The sequence below is a fragment of the Stylophora pistillata genome, chromosome 11 (genome assembly GCF_964205215.1).
Source record: "Stylophora pistillata chromosome 11, jaStyPist1.2, whole genome shotgun sequence".
NCBI classification, from domain to species: Eukaryota; Metazoa; Cnidaria; class Anthozoa; order Scleractinia; family Pocilloporidae; genus Stylophora; species Stylophora pistillata.
The window spans coordinates 4748510-4760445 of record NC_142529.1 but is presented as its reverse complement, the minus strand read 5'-3'; the positions used below and the strand labels follow the sequence as shown (position 1 = coordinate 4760445).

The 11936-nt window shown below is 39.6% G+C and overlaps 2 protein-coding genes across 2 annotated transcripts; one reads left to right on the top strand and one right to left on the bottom strand.

Moving 5' to 3' along the window:
* The first annotated feature begins 3022 nt into the window (after nt 1–3022).
* Nucleotides 3023–7097, top strand: LOC111323977 (extracellular calcium-sensing receptor). Its single transcript, XM_022927439.2, has one exon. The coding sequence runs from the start codon at nt 3309–3311 to the stop codon at nt 6087–6089; it is 2781 nt and encodes a 926-aa protein (XP_022783174.2). The 5' UTR covers nt 3023–3308; the 3' UTR covers nt 6090–7097.
* On the bottom strand, nt 6861–11921 carry LOC111323980 (mediator of RNA polymerase II transcription subunit 8). The gene is made up of 10 exons (XM_022927441.2): nt 11812–11921; nt 11473–11582; nt 11071–11105; nt 10857–10966; nt 10241–10283; nt 9974–10071; nt 9120–9210; nt 8938–9006; nt 8515–8565; nt 6861–8155 (listed from the first exon to the last, which is right to left on the bottom strand). Exons 1-10 carry the CDS (start codon nt 11815–11817, stop codon nt 8025–8027), a joined length of 744 nt encoding a protein of 247 aa, XP_022783176.1. The 5' UTR covers nt 11818–11921; the 3' UTR covers nt 6861–8024.
* Between the last annotated feature and the right edge of the window lie 15 nt (nt 11922–11936).

Below are 11936 nucleotides of genomic sequence, written 5' to 3'. Positions count from 1 at the left end.
CGAAAATGTTATCAGTGGTGCTTGAATTAGGTCCTACTCCTTTGCTTTTTCGTTGGGTTTATAATTCAAAGATTAGAATCAAAGGATGCAAAGTTACCAGAAAATTTCATCTTGAGCGTTTGGAGTGCACGTAGTTGAAATTTAAAACCTAATTAATGTTTTTAACAGTTAATATTCACCTCTCTTTGTATGCTGTTAAACAACAGAAATACTTGATTTAAAAAACAATGATATTTCTTTTTATGTCGAAATTGGTGACTTGACTACAATTCCTTGATTCCAAAATTTACAGATTCTACAAATCGTCCTTGCAATTTGCCTTTAGAAATATGCCAGGCGTTCCTTGCGAACAGCGAAGCGATGCGATTTTAGCTTGCTAAGCTGTAAATTGAGGTGTTTTGAAATAACACTCTTAAATCTTACCCTTTTGTATCTCTTTTTATCCTGCTGGTGATAACAAGTTGACTAAACCGCAAAAGTTTTCTGATTTTCGACGCCTTTAACCGATTAAACTATTGATTGATGAGATCTGTACTAAAACGACGCTACATTAGTCTGTTTTTTTTTTTTGGTGCGAAAACCTTAGCTGCGGACGAGTAATTGATACTTTTACAGCCAATCAGATTTGAGTGTTTTTGACACTATTTTAAACGCGAACGGGAAGGGAGAGAGAGGGAAACCCATCATTCCTGTTGCCTTTTATGTTGCTTCGAATTCATTGTGCAAAAAGTTTATGGCTGGACTGAGAACGATTGGATAAGTTGCGTGAACGATCGTGGAGAGAAGGTGATCGTAATATCTGGATTAATTTTCCGGACTGGACTATCAGAGTTCAAAAACATTTCTGGGAATAGCTTCCTCACGGATGCGACGGAGTAAAGGACAATTATCTGAGATAAAACGACAAAGAGTGAAAAAAAAAGCATTTAAAGAAAAATACACTGCCTCAGGGCTGTCTCTTTTCTTGAGACCTGCATCTATAATTAAATCTTTTTGTACACAATACTGTACTATATCTTGACGCTAATACGCTCTGACTTAGGGCTAATTTTCGAAACGTTAGCTTCAGAAACCCTTTAAGGTGGCCAATTCACAATATTAACTCAGTTGATAAAACAAATTATCTTGCGTTGCCCCCCACCGACGCAATACCCCAGTTTCTTTAGAAACTTTACAAACCCTCAATATAATTATTCATATTTATTAATTATCCAATTGTGCTTCCTTGAGTACAAATAACGCGCGAGACAAGTGCAAATATCACGCGATATTGGCGTGTTGGATAATAAATCTCTCATCAGACGTTTTGTTGTGTGGTATCGCTGAATCGCTGAGCATTTTTACTCGTTGTTCGATTTTGACTCGCCCTACGGGCTCGTCAAAATACGGCACAACTCGTAAAAATACTCATCAATACTACACAACAAAACGTCTAATAAGATTTAGAACATAGCTTGCAGAGTAGCGCAATCAAATTCATTTTACGTAAGCGTGCTCAAAATCCCGATAGTGCACGCTGATGGCGTCAGCAAATCCGACTTCGCCAGAAATTTTTTTTCGCGCGAGCAACCATCGCTAGCGCGGGGAAAAATAATACATTTCACGACAATAATGGATACAAACAGAAACTCGGCCTGCTAGTCCGAAAACGAAGACAATGTTTCGACCTTTTCCCATGGGCTAGAGTTCTTAAATGAGGCAGAAAAAGAGAAAAACAAAGGAAAAGGAGACTCGGCATCAGCGCCGTCACGATTCGCTTCAACTGATATTGTTGTCCACTTTTCGCGTCGCATTTGATGCACAATTCCACCGGCTATGTTCTAAAACAATTGGTTCATGCTTTCAGCTGTGCACTATCGAGTTATGGAGCACGTGGGAAGTTTGGAGAGCACTCAAGAAGCTAGAGTTGCCCTCGGCTATCGCCTCGGGCAACTCTTACGCTTCTTTCGTGCTCTCCAAACTTCCCGCGTGCTCCATAACTCGATAGTGCACGCTAAAGCATGAACCAATTGTTAAATATATTCAGAAAGATGCTTTTAAATATTTGTCGATATCGTAGTCCAAAGTAAGATAATATTAGTCGCTACTGAAGAGTCACAGCTCAAACGTTCCAATTTCGTGGTCGAATGCTCCATCGACTCATCGGAGCTTTCTTTTCTTTTTTTTTTAGCAAGTTTGGCCATGTAAAAATAAAATTCAGTTTCTTGGTTTGAATCAGACAAAAATAAAAGAAAATATGCAAAATTTCCGTTCCTTCATTTTGATCACTATAGAAAGCGAAAACTACTTATCTACAAACAGGAAATGATTAGCATACAGCGTGGCGTTTGCACGTTGCAAAACCGGAAAAAAATTCGACTTAAAACCTTTTATTCAAATACGTTTGTTGAACTCTAGGTTAACCTTCGCTAATCTACAAACAGGAAATGATTAGCATACAGCGTGGCGTTTGCACGTTGCAAAACCGGAAAAAAATTCGACTTAAAACCTTTTATTCAAATACGTTTGTTGAACTCTAGGTTAACCTTCGCTAATAGTCAAAAAGTATCTGTGACTTGTGGATAGCAAGCTGTCGAGGAAAGCGTTCTTACTCGATATGGAGATAATTCGGCTTCATCAACTGAATTGAAATTAAATGTAAATTGGCCACCGTAAAGATTTTTGTAAACCGACGTTTCTAGCGTTAGCCCTTGATTAGAGCGAAAAACGGCCAACGCTCGAAATGTCATCTTTAGATCTTTACGTTGGTCTAATCCTGTTATAAATTCAGTTCATAAACCCAAATTACCCTTTAAGAAGCCTCATATACGCAGCACCAAAGTTTTTTTTTTTTTTAGAAACTGACCGCCTTCATTCATATTTTCTTTCTCAGTTCATTTCAATTTCGTAAGATTTAAAAGTTTTTCGAAATTCTGAAAGTCATGAGTGAGACCTTGTCCTTAATGACTGACACATAATTCTTAGTTAGTGACGCAATAATCGATAAAGTGAAGTGATGCATGTCATTAACATTACACCGAAAGCCAATGACAGTAACGCTCTCAGGCTAATACAAGAACCAATACAAAAGTGTGGGCTGTATTTACTCACCTTAGTAATAGGTATGTATTTATCAGTACATAACGTTATTATGCAAAACGTTCTTTACTGCATTTCTGTTTCGAGTTCAAACGAGTTCGTGAAAAATTTCATCGTCACGTACACGGACCTAAATTTCAAACAAAGCACCCACAGCCGGATGTGATTAATCTGTAAGTTAATGATTCGTACTAACTTTGAAACTTTTGTCGCGTCATTGATCGACCGTAATGAACTATCAAGGTCTTCTCAACGCTTTGTTTATTCTTGGTATTGGTGCATTAAGTGGAATCACAATTTCCTTCCGACACAATGTTCATGAAAGAATATTCAAGGACGGAGAAATAATTTTAGGTGGAATGTTTCCCCTCCATCTAACCAAGAACGGTATGGGATCGTCGTCATCATGTAAGGTTCTTCGCTCGCGAGTGTTACTTCTATCAGAGGCTATGATATACGCCGTCGATGAAATTAACAGAAATGGCACATTTCTTCATAACGTTACGTTAGGCTACGACATTCGCGACACGTGCGGTAACGAACAAGAAGGCATTTCTATAGCATCGGATTTTGTCTACGAGAATGCGCTCAAACTTGACCCACGCTTCTCTGTAACAAACTCCTGTCGCGAGGGAGTCACGAAATCAAAGGAAACTACTGTAGTAGCAGTCATTGGGGGACTAGATTCTCGAGTTTCCGTCAATGTGGCAAATGTACTCCAAGTACAAAATGTACCGCAAATAAGCTACGGGGCATCAAGCGCTGAATTAGCGGGGGCAGAGTTTACATCGTTTTTTCGCACTGTTCCGGTCGATACCTTCCAGTCACGAGCTATGGCAGAACTGATTGCGCACTATAGGTGGACTTGTGTGGCAGTTATTGGTGTGGATGACTGGTACGGTCGCAGTGGCGTTGACGCTTTCGCTACCGCGGCTAACGAAACTGGAATCTGCATTGTGTTACAAGAACTGTTCCCTGTGCACGATTCGGAAGCGCAAGTAAAGACCATGATCAGTCAACTGAAAAACATGGAACAAGTTCAGATTATAATATTGTACAGTTTATCACCTCAAGCGATAAAGGTCTTTGAAGAAGCAGTGAGGCAAGGTTTGACTGGGAAGACGTGGATCGCTAGTGATGGATGGTCGGAATCTGCATTGATTCTTCAATCTCGCTATAAGCCGATTATACAAGGCGCCATAGGATTTGGGTTCCACACACATAGATTTGAAGAATTCGAAAAACACGTCACAGAAATGACACCTCTCTTGCGGAGGGGGTCTTGGTGGAATGAATTCTGGGAAATGGAGTTCAATTGTTCGATACCTAATTCGACACACACTCAGTTTAAACCATGTTCAGGCCAAGAGAGAATCACCCCGGAAAGATACAAACGAGATTATGGCTACGCAGGTGTAGCGTATGTGAGAGATGCAGTATATTCAGTCGCGAATGGACTGAGCGGGATACTAAACTGTGGCGCCCAGGGCCGCTCTTGCTCTGAGAGTTCTTCCTCACCCCGTCCCGATGATCTACTGACAAGTCTTAAGATGGTTTCATTTACAGGGCTTACTGGCTATATTGACTTTAGAAATGGCCGGGTTCAGGCCGCTTACGATATTTACAACCTTCAGGAGACCGAGGAGGATGGGTTTAAGCTCGTCCAAATTGGAACGTGGGATGAACGAAATGCGCATGCGCAGAGACTTAGCCTACGAGATGATTTGGTGCAATGGCACAGAGGTATTAAACCGCGCACCACATGCGGCGATATCTGTCCCGCTGGAACTTACAGAAGTATTCCTAATCAGTGCTTCTGGGAGTGTGTCCCGTGCGATCGAGACACCTTCAGCGAGAGTTCAGGCAGCACCGAGTGCAAGACTTGTCCTGAAGGATTCATATCCAATCAAAATAACACAAAGTGTGACGAAGTGCCTATTGAGTACATCGAATGGCATGAACCGTGGGGCGTAGCACTCTCTACCCTTACAGCATTCTGCGTACTTCTTACATTAGTTGTCCTGGCAATCGTCTTGCAATATCGCAAAACGCCAATAATGAAAGAGACGGGTGGATTTCTGAACGTTGCCCTCTTAGTGGTGGTACTTCTGTCGTTTATTTTCAACTTAATCCACCTCACCAAGCCTTCAGATCTGGCCTGTCGCATGCTTCCTCCTACATTTTACGTGATATACACAGGTGCAGCCTTGCTACAATTTCTTAAGGTTTATCGCATCCGCCTACTTCTGAAGCCACTCACAACGGCTACTCACGACATGAAATTGGTGTACATAACCGTCGTATCTCTGTGGGTTCTCCCGGTTTTTCTCACGCTCATTTGGGTGATTTCGGACCCTCCCAGAAATGAAAAATACATTATATCGAGGTTAATAATTTACGGTACTTGCACACCTTACCAGACCAACGTTGGAATGGCTTTACGTTACATGGGTGCAATTATTTTATCGCTAATTCTTATTGGCACTTTGGTGGTTGCGTACAGTACAAAACGTCTCCCACATAATCAGAGATTTGACGAAGCCAAACACGTGGCGTTCTCGCTGACAATGTTTGCCATCACTTTTGCCACATTTTACCCAGGATGGTCCCTTATAAAGGGCCCAGGTTTGACCGTTTTCGCATGCAAGACCAATTTAGTCGCCGCCACTGGCACAGTCCTGTGTATTTTTGGGCCCAAGCTGTGGCTCATATATCGCTTTCCCCGTCACAACACCCTAGCCTACGTTCGTCCGGCGCCTCAATTAGAGACAAAAGAGAGATCCACAACTTTGTTGTCGATCGGGCAGGTTGCTGTCAGGATAAGTGATAGCCCCTCCGCAAGCCAAGGATCATCGAGGACGCCACAAGAGTCACCGAAGACGCAACGAGGCTCGCCGAAGCTGCAACCGGGCGCGCCAAAGACAAGAAAAAGCTCTCCGATATTGAAAACACAAGAAGGCTCACCAAAGGCGCAAAAAGAATCGCCGAAGAGTCATGTAAAATTTAAGTGAACTTTGCGGGAAAGCCATAATACTTTTATTCGATTATAAAAATGTTGTCACATTTTGGGACACTCTTTAAAAACCATTTGACATGAATCGAGTAGGTCAAATTTGGCTATAGGGGTCAACTACTTGTCGTTTGAAGTGATGGATGAGATATTTATCATAATTCTATTTAATTATTCCAAAATTTTGGATATCTATAGCAGCCTTAACGCTAGATATCAAAGTGATGGCTGACCTACTGAACACGCCCAGAGAGATGTTCAAAAGGACTTTGTAAAAGGTTACATACCTGACAAGTTAGGTAGTTTGTCAGGGAGAAAACAAGACCATTAGCGGCAAAGAACGGGGGGGCCACAGCCCCTCAAACCGAAAAATTTAGATGGGGGTGCTTGCCCACACAAAATTAGCATAACGCACCATAAAATCAGTTTGGCAAAATATTCAGTTGCGCAACCTTTTCAAGTCGCTTCATCAAGATCGTGATGGTAAAATGATCTTATTTTAGACTTTTTTTTAATTTGAACAGCTCCAGTCTGTGCTCATAAAGTGGACATTAGATAAACCTTGGTAAATTTGAGTAGGGGTTTATACTTGGTTCAGTACACATGATAAAAAATAAGAAGGAAGACAGGCAGAGAATCAGCCATGTAGGCAAACTAGACAAATAGTATAGGAAAGAGGAAGCAAAACCCCACAGTGGTTGTAAACGGCTTCTTCCTGGGAATAAATGTGAAATCAACTTTAAATCAAAATATGAACACAACTAAAACAGGGTCAAAATACGCATCATAACATGCAATTCTTTTTTATTTTCATGTGTTACTTTATTTCAGCTAACGATAAATTATATCAGTCGTTCTTATTAACTTGTTGATCCAAACACAATTATAATAATAACAATAATGTGATGATGTAATAATATTTAGAACAATAATGATAATAATAACATTTATGGTGATAATGATAATAATACAAGTAACAATTATGATAATAAAAATGATGGTTGGTTCATTTACAGAGTGTAAGACTTAACAACAGTATAAGCATTGATAAACCCAAGGTTCCACAGGGGTTTGCACATGGGCGCTCCATGGCAACCACAAATGACAACTGTGTGACTACTTTTTCTTCTTTTCTCTGAACTGTATTCCATTTTAAATAGTTAGGGCTTCAGATGAGGGTCTTTCCAAGAGCCCATCCATAGGAGCCTCTACTGATCTCCCATACTAAGCCTTGGAGTCAACCCTTTCACAAGTAGATCTAACACTAGAAAGGCTCCTTGGGGAAGTTTTGAATTCTAAGATCCAATCAAAACAAAGGTATGAAAATCCTATTGTTTCAAATCAAACGTCTGCTCACATGACCACCTTGGGCAACAAACTCACTTTCTGCCATTTATAGCTGACTCAAAGGTACCATGATATTTTCTGTGGTAAAGAGCTGTTCTAAAAATAAATCCAATGGGAAGAGGGTTGACTTGAGGGCCCTATTGTTGGACTGTTGTGTAACCTCTATGAGAGGATGGCTTATCAGAGCATTCACAATAAGTGCTAGGGCCTTTGTGATAATTTCATCAACAATTCCAGTCTTATTGCTTTTGAAAAGATCATGTATCTGTAACAGGTTTTGCAGGAAAAAGCTTAATGCATGGGGGAGGGGGTGGGGGAGGCAGAGAAAATGAACCCATAGGGAGGGGCAGGGTTTATGAATGCCAACATTTTCCAGTTCTTTTGACTGAGATTGTAAGTCATATGGCATCAAGCTCCTGAAACCCATGATGGTACAATATTTTTCTGATGGATCGTCTATTGGAGTTGTATTGGACAGTGACAGTCCAATATTGTAGCAACAAAAGGTAGCATCCCACTGGGAGGCCATGATGGTCCAATATTGGCACACAGTAAATTATATAAGCAAAACAATATCTGATCTCTAAAATCATGGTCCTGTCCTGCTGGTTGGTCTGTTAGGCATGGAGTATGGGTGAACACCAGCGGCTGCCTTAGTCTCTGTTTTCACAGAGCTTGGAGCCTTGTTTGTAGATTTGTCACTCATCCAGCCACTTTGTGCTGCAGCAAAAACAAAAGACAAACATCATTTACAAAAATTAGTATTTGATAAAGTATCAGGAATCAGGTAAGCATTGCAAGTGAGCTTTCATTGGGATGATAAAGCCCCAGTTTTCATTCCACAGAGAGTTTCCACCATTTGGACAAGTTTTCCTTAAACTGATAAAAATGTTTTGTAATTTTAAGACATTACATTATGCTTCTCGACTTGCATTTCATTCAACAGACCATTTAATACTTATTTCCTGGCCCTATTTCCAGTTAAATATCACCTACTCGTGAAAAAAAGTCAACTGTGATTCTACACCTCAGAATAACCATTAAACATTCGAACATACTGCATTCATAACACTACACACCTTTATCTGATTTAGAGCCTCTACCCTTGGTAACTTTTGCTGGTTTTAGCCCTGCAAAGCATAAACAACAAAGTTTTACCTTTCAGGAAAAAAAAATTCACTTGAGAGCTTTTGGGAGCCCAAATATGTCTGAGCAGGCATTGTGGCCTTTTAGATAGCCCTCTTGGGCCTGCATAGTCATCAAAAAATTGCACTTGAACCCTTTATTCATAGGAGTGACTTTCATCCAATTTCTCCTTACAATACCACCCCTGAATCACACATTATGGTTATGAGAATAAGGGGTATGATCAACAACTAAAGAAGCTCTTTATTGTTAAACAAATTCTCATTGTCAGCACCCTTGGAAATGTATAGAGAACAGTATGGAGAATATGAATACTGATGTTAGGATTTAAAAGGTTAATACACCATCAAACATACCTCTTCCAAATGTAACTGCAACAACAAGATTGTTGAGGTCAGGATTAACAGCAGATGAGCTTCTTGATGCTAAAAAAAAAAACAATCAGGTATTAATCAAAGTTGAGTCCATTCTAAAATGTAATATTTTGTAAATGAAGTTAGTGGTATCATTATTTGCATGTAATGCAATTTTTCAATACCTGCACTTTGCTCTCCTTCCCAGTCCTCTCTTGCACTTGATATAAGAGTAAGAAGATTTTCAACCAGTTCATTCAAAGTGTCTTTCTGCCTCTGTAGTTGGACAGAGTAAAAATTAAAAATAAACGGAACTACCGTTTCAGTTTATAACAAATTAATAATTATACTGTATACAACACTGCATGCTGTAATTTAAACAATATAACATCAGATGATACATGACCAGTTCTGGGAGGGGGTGGGTGGGTAAAAGGATTATCAACTTGCTTCAACCCTATCAGTGAAACACAAGTAATTTTCGCCCACAATAGTTATCAACACAGAGTCTGTTTACGAGCCTAGTGGCCCATTAGGCTTCAACCCTATCACTGAAACACAAGTAATTTTCCCCCACAATAGTTATCTACACAGAGTCTGTTTACAAGCCTAGTGGCCCATTAGCGGTGCTTAACTCCGGTTTCTGTAGCATGAAGTGACTATGAGTATTTCTACTCCCCCCTGGATGGGATGCCCGTCCATCGCAGGGTTACCCCCAGCATTAAATTGCTGGTACCCATTTATACACCTGGGTGAAGAGAGGCACTGTGAGAGTAAAGTGTCCTTCCTAAGAGCACAACACAATGTCCCCGGCCAAGGCTCGAACCTGGACCACTCGATCCGGAGTCAAGCGCACCAACCATGAGGCCACTGTGCCTCCATCAACACAGAGTAGCAATGGGAAAATCTTGACAACAATTTGGTCTTGATCTAATAACAAATTCTTGTGCATAATTTACAAGAAAAAGTGTAGCAGGTAGAGGGAAGAATAAACAATCAGATCTTGGGAGATAAAGAGTTCGAATCAGTTTTTGTATACCTGAGCTTCATCTGGTGGGATGTTTGTTGCCATGGTTTCAACCTTCTGTTCAGACTCCTCTATCTCAGGAGCATACTTTGTTCGTAGATAGTCTGGGACTGGAATAAATAAAAACAATTCAAAATTTATGTGTGGGCAGAATAAAGATGTAGAAATATTCCTGGGGGCTTCATGCTATGGAAACTGGAGTTAAGTGCCACTTGGCTCACAAACAGACTTTACCCTTTTTAGTATAAAGATGTGCAGCATAGATAAATCAATACTTACCAACTTCATGGTCAAATGCATGTATACGTCCTTCACTTGCTTTCTAGTAGATCACAAAACAGAAAAAAGCAATTTTGATTTCCACTTATACATGCACCTACTTACAGCCTGTATACCTTGCAAGAGTTTTCATGAACCCTTTACATCTAAACATCGGTAATCACAATCTCCACACGGTTCTCTATACATTGTTTATGATGCTGACAAGGAGAATTTGTTTGACAATCAGGAGCTTCTTAATTTGGTGATCATTTCCTTTATTCTCGTGACTTTTACATTTGATTCAAGTGTGATATTGTAAGGAGAAATTAGAAGCCAGTCACAGGAGAATAATGAAAACAATGTGGCTGCATCTGGCTTGCAATCGTGTCTCACTAAAGACTTTGGGCAAATTTAGCAACCATTTTGTTCCATAAACAAGAGTGTCATCGAGTATGATTAACATGTAACTTCTCCTTATAACATACATACATTATCCAGCAAACAGGTAATGAGAATACTCAAACTTATTAGGTAGAGGTTTTTATCTTGACCTAACACCAAATTCTTGTAACTAACTTACCAGCCAGAGGGAAGAATTATTAATCAGATCTTGGAATCTACACTGTATATCTACCTGTATATCTGGGTCTGTTTCTTGTTGCACTAACACTGGTAGAAGCACCAGGTTCCGAAAGAGAGGAGTTTTCTCATTCTTCAGCAGTTTAGTCAATGTGTTTACTTGACCTGTTCAACAGAAAGGTATGACATCTTTTCAACACTTCAAGCAATGATAATTAAACTCAGGGTTCTAGCTTAGAAATTTAATTTAAAAAGCAACAGTAACCTACCTGATAAGAGAGCATAGTTATCCAAAACTGAGGGCCTGAAACAAACAATTAGATAAGGTAATTTGGTTTAATCAACTGATTTGATAACGTAAATTGGCCACCATAAAGAGTTTTAAAGCTGACATTATTGACAAAGGGCTAACACTCGAAACGTCAGTTTTAAAACTCTTTATGGTGGCCAATTTACACTTAATTTATTAACTCAGTTGATAAAACAAAAATTACATTTTAGTGTACTCCCCCACTGACACAGCACCACAGTTTCGTTAGAAACTTACCCCATTTAATTCAAACTGTAATATAAGTTGGTGATGCTTCAGATGTTTACGAAGAACTATTCTGCTAAAAAAGAGCGAACTAGTATATTCAAACGTTCAAAGAGCAGGTATTGATTTCTCTCACCAGTTCATTTGTTCGTGCTCCAGTTTCATCAAGAAGGCTTGAATTGCTTCTTTTAATTCTTGAACCCTGCTGGATACAGCTTCCAGAGAAACTTCTAACAGTTTCTCATCCTATAGATTAAATAAAAAATTCAAATTGAAAAGGAATAAAAGGCATATTATGTACAATACAAGTGGAAAAGTTCTGAAAGATCATCTAGGTTCTAAAATATATAACTGCTACCTCAAGGTACTAATTTATAGCATTAACCATAAAGGATTGCAGGCTTATAAGAAATACAAGAGAACAACTTATTACTCAAATTACACTCAAATGAAAATCAGATAATTCTGAACACACCTGCATTTTTACGAACTTATATGCACGGTCGTGTTCAGCGAAAACGCTTACTCAACGAGATCACACAACGATAGAACGATCAGTAGTGGTCTGCCATGTCTGAGCCCACGAGCAGAAAAACAAAG